The sequence below is a fragment of the Mus musculus genome, chromosome 18 (genome assembly GCF_000001635.26).
Source record: "Mus musculus strain C57BL/6J chromosome 18, GRCm38.p6 C57BL/6J".
Classification (NCBI taxonomy): domain Eukaryota; kingdom Metazoa; phylum Chordata; class Mammalia; order Rodentia; family Muridae; genus Mus; species Mus musculus.
In genome coordinates this window covers 44,657,861-44,678,213 of record NC_000084.6, presented here as the reverse complement: position 1 = coordinate 44,678,213, position 20,353 = coordinate 44,657,861, and the positions used below count along the sequence as shown (strand labels likewise).

General features: G+C 43.4%; 1 protein-coding gene and 1 long non-coding RNA gene across 3 annotated transcripts in view; one reads left to right on the top strand and one right to left on the bottom strand.

Moving 5' to 3' along the window:
- The window catches only part of Mcc (mutated in colorectal cancers), a 387,123-nt gene that overhangs the window by 133,969 nt on the left and 232,801 nt on the right, over positions 1-20,353 (top strand). Inside the window, exon 1 of one of the 2 annotated variants that reach the window (NM_001085374.1) lies at positions 15,948-16,516. The exons of the other annotated variant lie outside the window; for it this stretch is intronic. Within the exon in view, the coding sequence (NP_001078843.1) occupies positions 16,460-16,516 (57 nt within the window). The 5' untranslated portion in view covers positions 15,948-16,459. Of the gene's footprint in view, positions 1-15,947; positions 16,517-20,353 lie in introns of those variants that run through there. 2 annotated transcript variants of the gene reach the window in all.
- Positions 1,943-16,549, bottom strand: A930012L18Rik (RIKEN cDNA A930012L18 gene). The gene is made up of 5 exons (NR_026853.1): positions 15,932-16,549; positions 9,324-9,419; positions 5,851-5,991; positions 4,627-5,239; positions 1,943-2,838 (listed from the first exon to the last, which is right to left on the bottom strand). It is a non-coding gene; the product is annotated as an RIKEN cDNA A930012L18 gene (long non-coding RNA).

The window sequence follows — 20,353 nt, the reverse complement described above, 5'->3', positions numbered from 1 at the left end:
AGGGTGTCAGATACACCCCTGGGGGCGGGGGTGGAATTTCATATGCTTGTGAGCCACCATGTGGGTGTCTGGAATTGGAGGGAGGGCCTCTCTGGAAGAACAGTCAGTGCTCTTAACTGCAGAGCCATTTCTCCAGTCTGGCAAGTCTGTTACTTAGGCCAGGTAGTGGTGGTACATGTATTTCTCTTTAAAAACAAAACACAAAGTGTTCCTTGATCTCTTAACCTAGCTAGGTTAGAGAAACTATTGCTGATCTTCAGAGAACACACTGCAATTGTCATCTCATGTTTATTTTTATGATTGAGTGATGTGTCAAGTATCTGTTGCTGCAGTGAGATTGTGTGATAAGGCACCAATAGAGAGTGGAGTGACATTCAACAGTAAGTGTTTGCTGATGACCTATCTGAGGTCAATTGTAGGCTATCAGGGCAACTATTATTCTTAGCTATCATGGGTGTGGACTCATTCATACACCTAAAGATAAACTGGCTGATGGCTGTCTAATAGGGAGAGAGGAGCAACAGATTCACAAGTCTCATGTTCAGAAGGCGAGATCAGTCAGATTCTCAAAGTAGTGGTAGATGTGTAAGAAAAAACAGAGAAGAAAAAAAAAACCCTAGATGAGGTAAACCATACTTATGAGTTATGTTATACACTGAAGTCTGAGTTCTGAGAAAAGGCCTTTACATGGCCATCTTTGCATATAAGATAGAAAGCTCACATGAAGATGATGATGACATACCTCTTTGTAGTTGTCATTATACATTTGGGGCCTAGCATGATGTTTGGCCTATAGTGAATAATAACTATTTCTTGGACAAATAAGGATGGAATATAAAATAGCATTAATTTGATACTTTTTCTCAATCATCTAAAGAAATGGTCAATTTAAAAAGTTTCCATTGGACTGAGTTTGGGGTCCCCAATGGAGGAGTGGGAGAAGGGACTGAGGAACTGAGGGAGGTTTGCAGCCCAAGGAGGGAGCAACAGTGTCAACTGGCCAGACCCCTGGAGCTCGTAGGGACTGGACCACCAACCAAAGAATATACATGGAATGACCTATGGCGCTGTCCACATATGTGGTAGAGGATAGCCTTGTTGAACATCAGTGGGAGGGGAGGCCCTTGGGCCTGAGGTTTGATGCCCCTGTGTAGGGGAATGCCAGGGCAGGAAGATGGGAGTGGGTGGGTGGGTGGGTCAGCATGCTCATAGAGGCAGGGGGAGAGGGGGTTTCTGAAGGGGAGACCTGAAAAGGGGAAACATTTGAAATGTAAATAAAGAAAATATCCAACAAAAAGAGAAAAAGAAAAAAGAAAAAAATCACAAAAAACTACCTATAGGTTTAAAACAATCCCATCAAAAGTCCAGTGGCATTCGTCACAGAACTAGGAAAAAAGAAAGTTTTCTGATTAGGAAGGTAGCTCAAAATTGTTTTTTCATTTCTTGTTTGTATACCTGTTTCTGAACTTGGGTTAGCTTTTATTCCCATATGATACACTTCTGCTACCATGTTCATCATTTTTGTATAATGACAAAAGTGCCTTAAAAGAAAGATGGAGTATTTTGGCTTCAAGGACTAGGTCTGACATGGTACAGCAGCTCAGATCCTAGCAGTGGGAGCATGTGGCAGAGGCTTTTCACCTTGGAGTAGACCAGGAAGCAGAGGGAAGCAGGGGCCAGGGGTTGACTGCAGTCTTTCGTGGCCTGACCTAGAGACTTCTAGCTAGCCTGTACCTCCTGAGACATCCAGGATCTCTTCAAACAGTACCACCAGCTAGGGAAGAAGCAAGCAAGATGTGCACTAGAATACCCTACTGCCACCAGAGCTAGCGATGTGTAAAATAATATCAATTGAGCTTTCTGAGTAAAGGGATAAATTTTTGTATTTTGGAAGTGTGGGAAGAAAGCAAAATAATAAAATAAAGTAAATAAAAACTAAAGTGTTCAAATGTTTATTTTGGTTTAGTTATTAAGCACAACTCCCCATGCTTGTTTGTTGAAGCTTTAGTCTCTATACTGTAGGTCCAATCATTCACAACTGGGTAATTTGTGAGGGCTCTAGAATCCACTGACTGGCAGCTACAGGAGTGTGTGTGTGTGTGTGTGTGTGTGTGTGTGTGTGTGTCCTGGTTGGAGAAGATTCATCACTGGGGACATGCCTTTGAAGAGAATACCTGGCCCTGAGACTCTTTCCTTACCTCTCTTGGCCTCTTGGTTATAATGCTATGAGCTCTCTGTTGTCATGGTATTCTGCCTAACCATAGCCCAGATACACAGAGCCATTATGCTTGAACTAAACCATGGAAACCCTGAGCTAAAATAAATCTTTCCTCCTTTAAATTGTTTCTCTGGTATCTGTCCCAGTGATGGAAAATCTAACATGCAAAACATCTCTGCAAACTCTCCCTCCAGCCAAAGGTGCTATCATTAGATACACTGCTGTCACAGAATGCCACAGATCGGGGAGACTTATAAGGAACAGAAATTTTCTTCTCAGAGTTCTCGAGACTTGGAAGTACAAGATCAAGTTGCCTGTAGGATTGGTGTGTATCGAAGACCACCTTGTTACCACATCTTCTGAAGAGGAGAAATGCTGTATCCACACAGTGGAAAAGCAGACAAGGAGAAAGTTTCCCTTTAATTCCAAGCCTTCTTATATAATAGGCGGCAATCTTATTTGTGACTTCAGAGCTCCACTAAAGCCATACTTCTTACTGCTGTTGCAGAGGGGGCTAAGTTTCAATGTGAGCTTTTGAGAGGACTCTGCCATGGTAGCCTTGCATATACGAGGGTTATGACGAGTCTGGCAGTGTTTGTAAAGAGCTTCATTCCTCATAACTAAAGAAATCAAAGTAAGCAGTTTAGAACATGACAGTTAAGTCATGGATCATGAAAGCCTAAAGGTCAATAAGAATTTGAAACATAAACAGGCAGGCAGAAAGGAACAAAGGAAGGGAGGGAGGGCAAGGAAAGGAAAGGAGGAAGGAAGAAAGGAAGGAGAGAAAAGACATTTCCTAGAACAGGACAGTAAACAAGTTGTATGTTCAAAGAGCTATAAAGAAGCTGAAAGATGCTGATTGAAATATCATTAGGAAGTTCTGTGAAAATATTATAACTTAATTAGAATATGTACTTGGTAATTTTGGTAAAAAAAATTCTTTGATTCTGTCTCAATCTTTAAAAAATGGGGGCCAGGTATGATGGCATGGGGTGTTCAAATGGGAGAGAGAGAGAGAGAGTGGAGCAGCTTGAGTGTTATGAAGAGAGATGGAACTGGAGACTGAGGGTCGAAAGGAGTAGCTGGTTGTGAATGGCTAGCTCTACCACCTAAGGCTATGGTGAGGTCTCAGCCAGTGCTGCCCCTGAGGGACATGTCTGAGTCCACTTTGTGGCCATGCCGTGGCAGGGGTCAGTGTTGATATCTGTGCACATAGTACTACGAGAGAACATGGGCATGTCCCTGGCCAGGGCAGCCACTGGGGACCAACTGGCCCTGCTCCTCACTGGATGCAGCTGGTGCTCTGGAGAGCTTGCCCCATCTCTTGCTGCTGGCAGCACTTGGGTGGGTGGGCCTCAGACCTTGACTCGGAAGCACAGTGGAGACAGCTCTGATGTCATGAGTCATGGGTGCTGGTGAGCCAGCCCTGAGGGCATGAGAATAGGAGGGCTGACCCTACCTCCTGCTGACTGTGGCATTGGATGACTTAGCCAGAGCAGTGCTGGAAAGCTCCTTGTGGTGGTGTAGATAAGGGAGAGCTGGAGGGCTGAACAGCTCTGCTACCTCACAGACCTATATCCATGGCTCTGAGATGCTGCGCCCCAAAATCTATATCATCTGCAAATGTTTGGGACTAATGAAAGGGCCAGTCCTGCGGATCCAAAGCTGCAGGATCCCCATGACACAGGGCAACAACAGGATAACTGTGAGAAGTCCTGGTGAGGCTCTAATGATTGATGGTGACACAGAAGCCAGAGATCTCAAACCAGACAAATCACTGCAATGAACATTTTTGAGATGTATAGGCACGGGGATATACCTTTGGACACACTGTGACATATTGTAGCTTCCACAATGAGATGTTTTCTATGCTTTGTTGTTGTTGTTGTTGGTGGTGGTGGTGGTGGTGGTGGTGGTGGTGGTGGTGGGGTGCATGTGTGTGTGTATGTGTGTGTGTGTGTGTGTGTGTGTGTGTGTGTGTGTGTGTATGTATATGTGTTATCTTCTGGGGATGTTGCAAGGGCAAAGGGGACAGAGAGATGAGCAGAACTGTGGTGCATGATATGAAACTCACAAAGAGTCAATAAAAAGTTTTTTAAAAAATAAAAAGACAAGAGGAGCAAACGGCTAATACTCCAGTCAGGGAGAAAGAACATGGGGGAACTGTGGGGATGAGCTTGAAGCTAGAAGAAGCAGAAATATGGGTCTAAGAAGAAGCTCTACACTGAAGCAGTAAGAGATAAACCTGATTGGAAAATAAAGAGCACAAATGAATATTTTCCCTGAAAACTAGCAACAGGCAAGCACGTCTACTCTGCTCACTTCAACATTATATTAGCATTGCTAGCCAGCGTAAGTAGGTAAGAAAAAGAAATAGAAGACATGCATCTAAAGAAGCAAAACTCTACCTTTCTTTGCAGAAGATCTTGCATGCAGACAATTAAGAAATAAAAAAAGTTAGAGAAGATTTCAGGATATAAAATCAACATAACATAAACTAGTTGATTTTTATATGTTGGCAATGAATTATCTGAAAATTAAATAAATAAAGCCTATTTACATTAGATCATTAAAAAAAAAAGTAAAAGCCAGGTGGTGGTGGCCCACCCCTTTAATTCCAACCCTCAAGCAACAGAGGCAGGCAGATCTCTGAGGATGAGGCCAGAGAGAGTTTAGGACAGCAAGCGCTACACAGAAAAATCCTGTCTAAAAACAAACAAACAAACAAACAAACAAACAAACAAACAAACAAACTAAGAGAGGGGGTGGGGAAGAAGAAGGAAGAGGAAGAGGAGGAGAAATAAAATACGTAGTAATAAATTTAATGAGAGACATAAAAAACTGTTTAAAACCCCAAGTGAAGCAAAGACCCAAGTAAATGAAAAGACAGCCCCCATATGTGGGTCAGCAGGCTTAATATTAAGAGGTAAATGTCTCCAAATTCTGGCCTCTTTGCATACCAGCAGCTTGATTCCAAAATTCACGTTGAAACACGAGAGGCTTAGAACAGCCCAAACGACCCTGAAACAGAACAAAATCAGACAATATTTTCTGTTTTTAAAACAGACAACAACAACAAAAATACCCCCAAATTAATTAAGATCATGAAATACTGGCACAAAGATAGGCATAGAGACATATGGAATAGATTTACAACTCTATAAATAAACATACTTACTGTCAATTGGTTTTGACAAGGGTGCCAAAAACAATTTAGTGTGAGAAAAGAGTAACGGTTTCAATAAATAATGCCAGAATAACTGGATATTAAAAAAAGAGTGTGGGGAGCTGAGAATATATTTCAAAGACAGAGAGTAGGCTACCATGCACAAGGCCCTGGGTTTGAGCCACAGCAGTGCTAACAGACAGGCAGAGACACACAGACATGCACACACACACACACACACACACACACACACACACACACACGGACCCTAAAAATGTAATTCAACATGGATCACTATCCTCGTCATAAAATGCAACACGGTAAGGCCATTAGGAGGACAAAAAGCTATGTGATCTTACATTAGGCAACTGTTTATTGACTGTTACAACAGAAGCATAGTGACTTATTTTTCCCTGTGACAAAACTGTCTGGCAGAAACAAGTATGGGGAAAGGACTTAGGCTCACTGTTTCAGGGATCCCAGTCCATCCATGATCATGGGCTCTGCTGGTTCTGAGCCCAGGGAAAGACAGAAGATCATGGCAACAGAACCTTGTGCAGGAAGAGGAGACTGGTCATGTCATGATGGTCAGGAAGCAGAGAGAGAGCTGAAGAGAAAGAAAGATATGAGCAAGTTAGGCTGAGGTATGTATTCCAAGGGCATATACCCAGAGATTTACTGCCTCCAAGCTAGCCTACCTTCTGTAGTTCTTCACCCTCATGAGTCTATTCAGATCCTGTTCCCATCAGTGGGTTAAACCCTTATTAGGTCATAACCCTCATGATCTAATCCTCTCTAGAAACACACTCACAGACAGATGTAAAGTCTGTGCTGGGCTTGAATAATTTTCTAGCTGTCTCTCAACCCAATCGAGTTGATGAGCAGGATTAACTGTCACAGTAAGAACATTTAGGTAAACTGGGCTTCATCAACATTTCAATATTTTATTCTTCAATGATCTCTGTGAAGAGAGGAGAAAGACAATCTGTGGAAGAGGAAAAGAAATGAAAGTTTGTAGGTGATAAAGGTTCAATCTCCAGGACATGGCAAACAAACAAACAACAAATAAATAAATGATAAAAAGGCAACCCAATTTAAAATATTTTAGGCTGGAGATGCACCTCACTGAGGCCCTGGGTTCTGAAGAGAAGATATGAGTGGCCAATAAGGACATGTAGTTCAACATTATCAGTCTTCAGAGCAAAGCTACTAAAAAGCAATATTGATAATAATGTCAAAGAAATTAAAACACAAACATTGCTAGTGGGAATTTTTTAAAAACAGGCCACCATCTTGGAAAATAGTTTGTTTCTTAAAATGTGAAACAAAAAGTTGCCCCATTGCCATGTAATTCTCCTTCCAAGTGCACAAGCCCCCAAGGGAACTGAAAACATACATCCACAGAAAAACTTGCTAACATGTACTTCTAGAAGCACTACGAGACCAGTCAGGAAGTGGGAGTTACTCACATGTGTATAAGCTGGTAAGCAGATAAAGATACCATGATGTACACAGAAGAGTATGGCAAGGAAAAGGCCTGAGCCGTGAATATACACACCAACCCGAGTGAGCCTCTGCAACTCACTAAGTGGAAGCAGCCAGATACATATACACTTGTGTTGTCTTTCCATGAAATGCCCAAATAGCAAATTCACAGCAACACAGTTTTATACATTCATTCTGTTCCACCGTCCTGGTTGGAACATGGTCCAGGAATGGAGTTCATGTGTGGAGAATTCTGAGTGTTTGTGAGAATACTCCGAGAACACAAGAGCCTTGTGATCTCCATTTCGTTAAAACAGGAAATTGTTCTTGGAATGTGTTTTTAGACTCCTCCCAGATGTAGCAGATAGGATTGAGTTTACTTCTTATTAGTCATGATTGCTTGCTGTTGTTATTCAGTTAAATGTTTAAACTATGTCTATGGAAAGACACTTTTGCACTGTACAGCCTTGTCCTTGTCATTGCACATGGCTTGAACTCTTGAGAATATTACTCAGCTGTTCTTTTCTGAAGCTCTGAGTAAGGCTGGCTGCTGCATGAGACTTTAGTCCGCCTAATTTACTGGATCCATTCTCCCAGGTCTCACAGTCTCTGGAGCCATGACACCGTCTTTCAGTACCCCATCCCTCCCTTCTATTTTCTTCTCTAGTGTTGGAGATGAAACTCGGGGCTGCCACTTCTAATCAAGAGCTGTGATTTTGAATTATCTTTAAAATTTGAATTACATGTATTAGATATTTTTGGTGCACAAATTATATTTTAACAAAATATTAAAATATAACTTACAGCATAACATGATATAAAGCTATACACTTTGGAGAAATATAACAGTGCTAGAGTACATGAAATGATTTAGACTTGAATCATATCATTCAGTTAGTCATTAAAATAACACTTGGGAAATGGTGTGTAAAGCAGGAGAGAGAAGGGAGGAAGAGAAGGGGAAGAATTGGAAATTACTAAAATTATAGACTCCATTGTAGGCTTAGATTTTTCAAAACCCACTTTTAATAAGGGTTCTCAATTGCATGGACACCCCCTCTCCTCTTTTCTAGTAAACTGTCCAAAGGCAGGGGAGAAAAGATGGTAAAGAGGACAAGGGGATGTGGACCTGTTTAGAAGTAGTTCTTTGGGGGTAATTCCATACTTCATTGGTCAGGATAACAGCAGTCCAGTTAAGTAGTATTAGGATACCAACCAGGAATCAACAGCGATGGCATGATCCAGCAGAAACCACCAGTCCTCCACCTCCAGAATGGCATGAATCAGCGGGAATGACCAGGACCAGCTGGAATGCCTTTAGAAGTTCTCTGCCATGCCTTTTTCAACAAAGTGACGATCAGGGAAGACTGACAACCAACAACGGTCTCAAGGCTAGCTATGCAAGCACTCATCACTGTCCCATTGAGTCCTATTTATACTCTCTCCAAATGTCACACATCCTTCAACTGGTCAGCAAAACACCACGTGAGTCTGCATCACATGAGAAGACAAAAAACTTCCACTGCACTTCATTTACAGAAAGTGTAATTAAAGTTAGCTTTTAAAAAGATTCTATTACATTTCCTTCTTTCTTCCAACCATGTGGACCAGAGGATGAAACTTGGGTCATCCGCCACGATGGCAGTTACCTTTCCTAGGTAAGCTTTCGTGCCAGCCTTGAAGTTGGATTTTGGTGGAAAGGAACAAATTCAGGTCGTACGTGATTTTATGGTGATGATACTCAATGAAACTGTTCAGTATTCACATAAAAAGATATTGGCTTAAGGTATAGCTGAACAACAAAAGCAAAACACAAGGGCACAAGGAAGGGTGATGGCAGAAAATTCCAGTTTGAAAGCATTTGCTTAGAGGGGCAAGTCTGATCTCTTGACAGCTGTGCAAACCAATTAAGAAACCCTGGGAGAAGGCCCATTCCTCACAACTCAGTGTGTCCCAATAGGAAGCCCGCACCTCTGAAGTCTATTACTGAACACCGTGTGGTCTCAGAGCCAGGAAAAGTGGCTTTCTTTTGTGCCAGACCCTCCTTCCTCATCTCAGCTTGGTACAATGCCATGTTAACGTTCATCTTTTGTCATTAGTTATGTAAGGCACACAGATTACTTCTTTGTTCTTCGCCCTTTACGGTGCTAGAGATCAGAAGCCAGCACACTGAACCTGCTTGGTGAGTTCTCTTATCTGATCGCCATCCCCAGCTCCCATCTGCCTGTGCTCCTTTTTAGCTATTGCTATAATGCATTCTAGCTAAAGGAGCAACGGGACAATTCTGTTTTAGCCCACAGGGCTCCAGAAATAACAGTGGCAGGCATTTGGAATTCATTTAATTTCAGAATATTCTCGAAATTTTACTAGATCTATCTTTCCACATCTACTTAATACATATTTTTGTTTTCTACTGACATAGGCAGGTACTCCTTGGATGACTTTAAAGCTCACCTTTTAAAAAACTCTTCCTGCGGGGGTTTCCAAATCTCTAATTTGCACGATCAGTTTTCCCTCCATGGAGAAGAATCTGATGTATTTTAAAGAAATCTGGAGTACAACAGAGTAAAGGAAAGGTTCTCAGGACATTGATAATGACAGGGTTTCTTAAAAAAAAAAAAATCTCACTGGGGGTAATTTTCAAAACATCCCACAATGAGGTAGCAAAACTCAAGTTGGAATTTCCCACTGATAATGGCAGGGATGCTGTTGGCAAATGACTCTAGGTCATCGGAATGTGTGGGCCGGGTGTGAGGCAGCCCAGGCAAGCCATCAGGGAGCACACTAGTGCCTGCTCTCCTCAGGTTTGTTTGCAGTTGGAGAAAAAAAAAAGTTAAGATTTTTGTTTGTTTGTTCTGTGTACGATTTAATCTGAAAATAGTTTTCAGATACTTGTCTTCTTAGAAACTTTAAACACTGACTAACCTAATTATGTAGGGCATTCCAGCCATGTCTCAGCAGTAAGCCACTGACTGAGCCTAAAGCAGGGTAGCGCCCAGAAGGAGCCTGGTCACAATGGGCAGCGTTCACTATTACTTGGGCTTAGGGCAGTATACTTCTCAAAGTTACCTTCAAGCACCTTTTCACATTTTCTCTCTTTGATCCACCTGTGCCACTTAAGTAATGTCTCTTCTGGAGGTCTCTAGTGATCTCTAGAAGCAAACGTTTCATTGCCAACTCTCCTAGCCTCTCAGGAGCATCGTACATAGTTCTCCACCCTTCTAGAAGGAGCCTCTCCACATCCATGCTGTCACTCAGCAGCTGGTTTGGTCCTCTCTGAGTTTTCTTCCTTGATCTTGTTGGATTCTTTTTTATTACTAATTAATTAATTTTTTATTTATTTACATCCCAAATGCTGCCCCCTCCCAGTCCTCCCTTGCAGAATTCTTCACTCCTCCCCAACTATTAAAATCAAGGACATCTTGTTTCAACTAGCCTGAAAATATGGCAGTGTCTCTGTGGTGAGTTTTGGGACTGAGCTCCGCACTCTGTATTCTCTCCCTAGGTGACTTCATATATCTTCATGGCTTTCAGCATCAACTATAAACCTTATGTTGGAGACGGCCAAATCATCACCATGCCCCCAACTGTCCCTCACCCCAAGATTCAGATGTCCAACTGTAGTTGACATCTCCTTGTGTGCTTGCTGAATAGGAAGTTCAATTTTACTTATTTATTTACTTAACTCTTTGTCATTATCAGGGTTGAAACCACAGTCTCACACATGCTGGGCAAATGGGCTACCACTATAATATCTCTCCAGCCCCAGAAACTCAAATTTAATATATTTAAAACAGACTCCTTAGTTTCTTAAAATCTGGCCATTCTCCCTTGGTTCAGTCCCCAACCCGGTAGCCATCCACAACTTTCTCTCTGTGTCCTATGGCCTATCCAAGCATTCATGAAGGCCTAGCTAATTTTACCTAAAACCTACATCTCAAATCCACCCATTTCTTACCATCTTGATTGATTTCCCCCAAGTTACAAGCATCCCTGATCTGCAATAGACATTTCTAGTTTCTTGTTCTGTCTTATGAGCACTAGAACCCATTCTTGGCATAGAAGGCAGAGACAGCCCACACGAACTTGTTTATTAGGAAGATTTTCAAAGACGTATAAGAGGACAGAGTATTTATCTGTCACTCAGCTTTAATGGTTATTAGTTAAGCTATGTCAGTTTGTTTCATCAGTATCTCATCCATTCCCTGCTTTCTGTAGTTGACAAAAATGCCAGACCTCTTATTACTTCCTCCTTAAGTATTTCAATATATATTCTTAAAAGGACAATTTATAATGTGACCACATGATGATTAATATATCTGAAATTAATAATTATTCAATTATTTCATGCATTGCTATGTTTTGCCTGTGTGTTTGTCTGTGTAACATGTTCTGTGCCTGCTGCCTGTGGTGGCCAGAAGAGGGCATTGGATCCTCTGGAATGGAGTTAGAGATGTTTGTAAGCTGCATTTGTGGGTGCTAGAAATTGAACATGAATCTTCTGGAAAAGCAGCCAGCACCCTTGACTACTGAGCCATCACTCCAACCCAAATAATTTCTTAAAATAATTGAATATATTAAAAGTATGTTTCTGAATGTAAATATAATTTTAACTTGTTCTATTTTTGAGCTATCTTCTTAGACATTTGATTATTCTACCTCAGCCTCCAACATTATCAGATTACAGTTGTGTGGATTGTGTGCCACCACAACTGGCTTGAATGTCATACGTTTTATGGCTCATCATTTTCACAGTTTAGGTGACCATCCCAATATAGTGCACATACTGCAACTGGCTATGTACTTCTGTGTGTCCATGAAATTCTATAGAGTTCTATCTCTTTTGATCTCTCACTTGCTTACCTGTTTTCTTCCTTGTAATTTATTTGTTGAAGGAAGTGGGGTGGGCTTCGGTCCTGGAGAATTATACTCTAGATATTGCCTATTGCATTTCTGTATAGAATACAGTTTTTCCCCCCTCACATTAAAACTGCTAATATTGCCTGATGGGTGGCAGTATTTTCTTCCACTGTCATGTCTGTCTCTTCTTAATGCTAGTAGTACTATGTTAAATGTTAGAATCTATGAAATTAGTCTATTAAAATGGGAATAGTGTATTAATTCTCCTGCATGTATAACAGCATAGAGGAACTTTCTTTGACTTGATTTTCATGATATTCAGTGATGCTTTCTGTAAAGGAATGATTCATTGGTGGTGTGAATAAGAATGGTCCTTCTAGGATGTTTGAATACATTTTCTCCATTTGGTGGAACTGTTTGGAAAGGATTAGGAGGTGTGGCCTTGCAATTGTTGTCACTGAGGTCAGGCTTTGTGGTTTCAAGACCCATGCCACTCCTGATGTTCTATTTCTGCTTCCTGCTTGTGGATCAAGATGTGGCCTCTCAGCTGTTCCGCTTTCCAGGCCCTTACTTCACCATCGTGGGCTCCACCCCTCTCCCCTCTGATACGGTGAGCCCAATGAAATGCTTTTGTTTATACGTTGCCTTGGTCATGGTGTCTTATCACAGTCGTGGGAAACAAACTAACACAGCAACTCCTTTTGAAAAATGTAAACTGTACAACTGAAAAGATATGAATTAGGTCTTGTCTCTGCCCTGCTGAGCATGCTCCGTAGTGTGTATTACCAACTTCTTCCATTGATATTTTCCATCATGTTTCACCACACTGTCTACCTTTAACTGACAGTTGAAACTTACTAACATAATGTTACTAACTTACTAACACAATGTTTCCTAGCCTGGCCTTGAACTCAGTCTTACTGCAGGAGCATGTTAATTTCTGGGAGGCCAGGTATCCACTGTAGTCCACTACATCTGAATGTCCTACGGCATTTCCTCCTGGTGTTCCCCTGCCTGGTCAGGACATCTCCACCTCAGCTGCCAATCAAAACAATCCCCTACAGACATACCCAGAGGCCACCCTGATCCAGGGAGTTCCTCACTGACACTTGCTTTCCATGTGAGTCCAGGTTGTGTCACCATGACATTAAAACTAACCAGTAGACCTTCTTTTCCACCAAAATTTCTGCCTACTCTCTTTGTATAGATTCTCTTGCATGTGTCTTTATCTGTTGCCTCTACATAAGGCAGCAGCCTTTCCTGGACTAATTAGTCTAATTAGCTTGTCCACTTTCTACTTTCAACTTACCCCACCTACTGCTACCAGACAGTGATGGAGTCACCTCTTTGTGGAGGTAAGTACTGAGGCCACACCTGTGAAGAAAATCTCATACAGGTAGTAATATCATCGTTAGAAATATTCTCTAGACTCAGAGCTGGAGAGTTATATCGGCAGTTAAGAGCACTAGCTGTTCTTCCCAGGGACTCAGGTTCAATTCCAAGCACCCATATGACAGTTCACAGCTTCGTGTAAATCCAGCTCCAGGGAATTCAAGACATACACATGTAGCCAGGAAACTCATACACATACAACAAAAGAAAAAGGAAAGGAAATGTCCTCTGGAATATAGAATATCCCATTTCTTAGTATGTTACATTGCTAGCTTTTCATCTTCTTTAGAAGCAAATTATGTTTTCACTTGGCTTGACAGTAAATAAAGGCTTCCATTTGGCTTTGGTAGCTGTACTGGCTGGTTTTGTGTGTCAACCTGACACAACCTGGAGTTATCACAGAGAAAGGAGCTTCCCTTGAGGAAATGCCTCCATGAGATCCAGCTGTAAGGCATTTTTTCAATTAGTGTTCAAGGGTGGGAGGACCCATTGTGGGTGGTGCCATCCCTGGGCTGGTAGTCCTAGGTTCTATAAGAAAGCAGGCTGAGCAAGCCAGGGGAAGCAAACCAGTAAGCAGCATGCCTTCATAGCCTCTCTATCAGCTCCTGCCTCCAAGTTCCTGCCCTGTGTGCGTTACTGTTCTGACTTCCTTTGGTGATGAACAGCAATGTGGAAGTGTAAGCCAAAACAAAACAAAACAAAACAAAACAAAACAAAACAAAACAAAAAAAAACAAAAAAAACATTTCCTTCCCAACTTGCTTCTTGGTCATGATGTTTTGTGCAGGAATACAAACCTTGACTAAGACAACAGCATTAAAACAACACTGTTTAATTCATTTTTTTTTACATTTTCTTTTAAATTACATGTATTCAGGTTGAGCATCTGTAATCTGAAAATCTGAAATTCCCTGAAATCTGAAACCTTTGAACTTAGACACAGTGTTAAAAAACAAAACAAAACAAAACACCTGGATGCACGGGCTGGGGGCGTGGCTCAGATGGTTGAGGACTTCCTTGGGAGGAACAAAGTTCTGAGTTCGGTCTCTATCACCAGATACATATAGGCATGGTGCTGCATGCTTATAATCTTAGCACTTGGGAGGCAGAAAGAGAAAAAAAATTACAAATCTGAGGTCTGTCTGGATATCATAAGACTTTTTCTTTAAATGACAAAAAATTGAAAAAACCAAGCAAAACAAAAACAAACAAAACCAAAGGCAACACAAGAATTCCAGCTTCTGGAGCATTCCATGTTTTGGACTTTTATTTTAAGAAGACTCAGACTGTACTTTGTCAAATAGTTCAAACTCAGAAAACTCTGAGATGGGACACACTTTTACTCTCACACATTTGGGTTAAAGGACAGTCAGCTCGGCTATACACCCTCACCTCCAGCTTCAGACATGGTGAATTCAGGACATGTTTTAGGTAAGTTAAGTGTCATGGCTTCCCAACCCCTCCCTAGTGGAAGGTTCTGCAGCCTGGCACTACTCCAGAAAGAGCTACAACTCTCCATCCTAGCCCAGCCTCTGTTAGGAAATGAATGAACCAAACAGGAAGGGGATGGGTAAAAAGACACATGCAAATGTGGTCCCTTTGTGCCATCTTAAGACAAAAATAAACATCCTATTTGAGTTTTTTAAAAATAGACTTTGGATTGGAACAATACAATGGCCTCTTCATAGAAGGCTTCAGGAAGCGACAAGGTCTGCCTAGAGGTGGAGATATTTTCTTCCCATTGTGTGAGGAGACACTGGTGAGGTTTCTTAAGCTGTCATGCAGCCATCCTCTTTTAAAGGATCTCACATCCATAGGGACTTTATCACACCAGCCCTCTCCTCACCCTTTATTTTATTGCAACTGGGTCTCATTAAGTTGGATAGGCTGGCCTTGAACTCACTGTGCAGTCGAAGCTGGCCTTGAACACGTGATCTTCTTGTTTTCAAGCTGAGTACAAGCCAGGGTGATCACCCACCAGGCTTGGAAGACTTTTAACTTTATTTAGAAAAGACTTCAGGTAGCCCCTCTTCCCCAGAGTATTCACCAAGTACACTGACAGTTTCATACTAAGGGAGAGAGAGCAAAGCCTGATTGGACATAGTAATCTTTTTGAGCTTTTCTAATTCATACTCCACAATCTCCAGAAAGAAACAGCCCAGCTCTGCCAAGATAGCAATGATATTTGTTTGTTTATGACTGGTTCTTACTAGTTAACCCAGGCTAGCCTCGAACTCCTATCCCATGCCTCTGCTGGGCGCTGGAATTTACTGCTAAGTTGGGTGAGGTATGTGTTTTTAAGGAAGGCAGGGAGGTTGGAGAGGACACGAACGAGAATGAGCGCATGAGTGTCTTAAATCTTTCAAGGGCAGGGCATGTTTTTATCTTGGACGTGTAGAGAATGCACTCTGCCTTAGCCACGTACAGTGGGAGCCTGACTTTAGACTAATCAGGGAAAATGACCGCCCCACACTCTTGTAAAATCTTAATGTAGCGTGAGAACCGCTCAGTGCTGGCCGACTTACGATGTTCAGGTTCGCCTTGACCTTATTGAATCATGGAAAGCGGCTCCTAACAGGGAAGGTTTTTTTCAATTTCCTGCACGATTACTCAGGTGGCTTTTCCTGTTTCTTCTCTCCCTTCTGGACCTGGGTTCTGTAATTACTATAGCAGAGACCTGGAAGGATGCCTGCTCTCCCGGCACGGTCTCCTCTGCTCCCTCCCCCCACCCTTTTCTCCTCCTGGCCCCGCCTCCGCCGCGCAGCCCTTAGCCAGCAGCTAGACAGCTGTGTTCAATCAGAAACCACTTACAACTCCAGACGATTCAAAGGGGGAAACTTCGGCGTGAAGTGCTGCTCAGCTCCGGCTCTCTCCAGCTCTTTCCTCCCGGGAACCGGAGGCACATATCGTTCTCGCACTGGTGCCCAGGCTTCTCCCGGAGGATACCCGAGCTCTGCTGGGCGCCGGCGCGAACTGCCCGCCTGCCGGGTAATGGGGATCTGCGTGGTACCATAGGAGGGGCGAGGCGGCGCGGAGGGTGGCATCACTCCGGGACTCCGCGGTGGACGCGCGGGTGGGTCCCGGCGCCGGCTCGGCCGCTGCAGCTGCTGCGAGCGCAACCCTCTGCCCAGTCTCCTGCAGCTATGGCTCGCTGGTGAGATTCCAGCCTGACTTACGGTATCGAGCTTCTCCATCCTTTCTGGCCTCGCTGCTGTCCTGGGTGAAAATGGCTGTCTAGACTGAAATGTGCCGGCGGGGAGCAAGCCCAGGCTATCCAGCCTAAGCCCGGCTCCTACGCTCCGAGGTCTGGGGACGAGCCCGGCTCTGAAAAGTGCAGGCATGAATTCTGGAGTTGCGGTGAAATATGGCAACGACTCCTCAGCCGAGCTGAGCGAGGTAAGGAACTGCTGAGGTCCGGAGCTCGGGTTTCGGTGCCTCGGCTCCCCGCATCAATCCCAGTCTTTCCCCACCCCACCTCTCGTGAGTCTCTGGAAACGTCACAACTGAAGATTGATGGATTTTCCGGATCTTGTTTTAACTTGTGCTACTCAGGATCTGACCTGAACTGGCTTGATATTTCACTTAGAGGCTTAGAAAAGAAACAGCTCTCACCCCAGCCACCTAGGCTTTTTATTCCCAAGAGTCTGGACCCCAGTCCCTTCTCTCCCTCCTCCTCTATTCACAGGCTACATTCCTTGTAGCAGTCGGAACGCTACACTTTAAGCCCCAGCAACTAATTTGGTGGGGCCGGGACGGTGGTGGTGCTGGAGACCCGGAAAGGACTGGTTACTAAACCTCTCACTTGCTTCCCACGTGTGCCGCGTTTGCTAGGGTTCTGGCAAGGTGGTTCCTTCCTGGGTAGAGACGAATGACCTGCTCCCTGGAGGGGGTGGGGAGGAAGCACATCAAAGCTGTTTGGAACTTTATTTCCTGCCAGAATTTGGACTCCTGTGTCTTTGAGGCCACATTTGCAATTCCTGGGCTTACTCTGAAGTGTTAAGAGACCCGCTTTGAAATTAAATAAAGCTGCATCAAACAGTATGCAAATATGTGAGCAGTAAGGTACCCAAAAGCCAGGGTTTTGGGGGAGGAATAGTTTTAGGGATGTCTGCCTCCCCTCCCCGCTCCCCCCCCCCCGCCCCCTATGCAATATAGTTTTAGTGATGTCTGCCTCCATGTGATATATGAATAGTGCGGGGAAACCTATAAAACTTGATGTTCCAAGGTCTATGTGCTTGCTTGGATCCTTTGGGGTCCCTCTTAACATCTTGCCTGGGTAAGGTGGCTCAGGTCTCAAAGGTCACCCGTGCCGCTTAAAAGTGCGACTGAAGAGAGAGGGAGATCAGAGGAGAGAGAAGAAAATGAGCGGGAAGCAGGCATTGTTGATGTCCGAAACATCAGGAAAAATGAGAGGATGCCACTCTTGCAGAGGGACTGTTAATGAGGAAAATCCAGAGATGGGGTGCAGTAAACCCTAGGGTGCTGTGGCAGTAACAGAACTGGAAGGAATAACTCTGCTTGGTGCCCCGTGCCATGGCTCTGTGCTCTCCCTTGCCAGAGTTTGGAGTTAGCATTTCCAGGTGTTAGCTGTAGGAAACAGAGACTTGTCCTAATCCCCATATTTACGCCCCAGTGATGTGGAAGGCTGCAGAAATGCTGAGTGAGGATGTAATTTTCAAATGGAAGTGAGAGAGGAGGCATGAGAAACTGGGTGGTTTTTGCCAATTTTCTATTTAGGACAAGTCTCAGATCCGAACCAGAACCTAGAGTCATGCTTCATAACTAACAAGAAGCATTCAGCTGAGATTCTAGGGCCATTTAATAATCGAAAACCACTCATGGTTATCTCCTGGCAAGGCCTTTTGACAGGCCCTTTTGTTCAGTCTCTCTAACTATCAGCTTTACCTCTGTCGCTGGAGGTGCTTTGTTGAAGGGGCTAGGAAGAGTGTGCCACAGCGCAGAGATGTGCTTTTACTTGACTAGCAGAAGCATTGCCAATGAGTGCATAGCAAGAGCTCAGAGTTTGGGACACTGAGGCTGCGAGGAAGCTGTTCTGTCTTGGCCTGACTGTATTAATTAATTCTCGTAAAGCTTGGGAGCAAATGGAAGGGTTGGTGGTGCTCTGTGGTCTCGAATTGGCTGGGAAAATGGTAGTTAACATTACGTGGGATGTTCTTGTCCCTAAGGAAACCATTTTGTTTTCTGCCAACCCTGCTGTCCTCATCAGACTTCCTGCTCTTGTCCCTCTGGGTGTGTCCATTCAGATTTCTACCCTCTTTAGAACCAGTTATGATTCCCACGACCTAGTTCTTCTGTCTCTACTCAGTCCTTCACACACACACACTCACACACACACACACACACCATCTACTGCCTGTGTTATCCTGGAGGTTAGATAGTTGCCATAGCCAATAGATTAGATTGAGTATCTTTACTTCTGTACTTACTTACAAACTTGGTAGTGCAAGAAGGGGTGTGTGGTCCATTCCTATGAACCCTGAATGGCAGTTCAATGTATGCGGATAGTGACTCTGACAATTATTCTTTTTATAACATCCATAAATACACTTACTTGTTTGTATTTCTCACGCTGGGTCTTTAGCATAGAGTTTCTTCTCTTCCCTGTTTTGTTGGTGGTGTTTTGTTTGCTTGAATGCTGCTTTTCCTTTGATGCATTGCCAGGCAACCCTCTCCTGCGTGGTAGTTACTGATGCAGCCTGCTCACCTGGAAGCATGGTTAATAAAACACTCAGGGTTTCCCTTTTATATTCCGTATTACACAGGAGCACTGAGGCAGACTGGAGGTCACTGCAGGGGTCAAATGCTGGGTCAGATGCCTGCTGTTCACCAGGCATTTGTGAACCAGGAAGGTCCCTGAAAGGACCCATCACTGTCCCAGGGTGATCAACAAGAGGTCTCCTTACTGGGGTTCACTTGAGAGCTAAACCCTTCTTCAGGAGTCTTCTGGCTATCGCCACGAGAGGCGCTCTTTGACAGTAATGTTGATACGGAATGAGGGGGAGTGACTTCTGTTAGTTTCTAGATGAAATGAAACATGCTAACGCCCTAGTGAGAGCAGCAAACTTTTCTGTGGTGACCAGTGGAAGGATTATCCTTTCTGTACCGCCCTGGATACAGCTGTGGTAGTATGTGGTAGTATGGCTACCAGACCTATGAAGGTGGGAGACTTAGGGCTGAATGTTCACCATTGGTTGCTTTGCAAGTGTTAGGAGTAAGATGGAAAGAAACAGGAAATTCCTCAACGTGTCGCTGTTTAAATTGACTGATTTGTAATTCTTTAGTTTGAATCATAGCATTTCTAGATCCTGTGAATTGATTACAGAGAGTAAATTGCCGCTAACTATGAACAGGCAATCAAGTTCAAGCAGACAAAAGCAGTGGTAACAAGAATACATGGAGAAAATGTGAGAAGCATGAATTGCCAATGTGTCTTCTTAGCTGTTCCCCATACCTGTCAAAGACTGCAGAAATGTTTTTATTTTCTATAATGTGAGGTTAAAAGAAGAATTTCAGCATCAACCAAATTAAAAAATGCCTCAAAAATTAAATGATGCTCCATCAGCGTTACCCCCACCCCATCCCACCCAAAAAATCAGGAAGCAGACTGAGCAGACTGGCCGCACTTTCAGTAGCATTACATTAACCCTGCCAAAGCAGAATTTCTGTCAAGGGAGAGCTTTGGTGTCTTCCTCATTGGTTTGAGTTTGGGCCAGCAATTAGCACTGTCTCTGAAAAACTTGTGGGGCCAGTAGGGAGTGAACCCCATTTCCCAATCTGTCATTCTGCTTGGCTCTTAGACCTACTCAGACTTTGGAAAGAAAGTGTCTTGAGATGCATCAGAATCAAGACTTGACTCAAGTTCACTCATCCTTGAGGAATAGCTGTCCGCTTGGTCTGCCTGTCTGGTAGACGGATCCCTACTTATGTGAAAACATCAAAATGTGTTTTTGAAGTTTCCCATTTCCTGGTAATCCTTAAAACCTCTGGAGACCAAAGAACTGTTATTTTTCTTAAAGGATTTTCTAAAGCAATCAATTTTTATTCTTTGCACTTTTAATATTACTTAAACAATGAATGGGCAGAAAGTCTCCATCACTACTTTGCAAAGACTGCTTACTGCTGAGGATAAGAGTGTGTCTGTCTGTCTGTCTGTCTGTCTCTTCAGAGTGTCCTTCATCTGTTCTGTCCACTCGAGTAGAACACAGTCAGTAC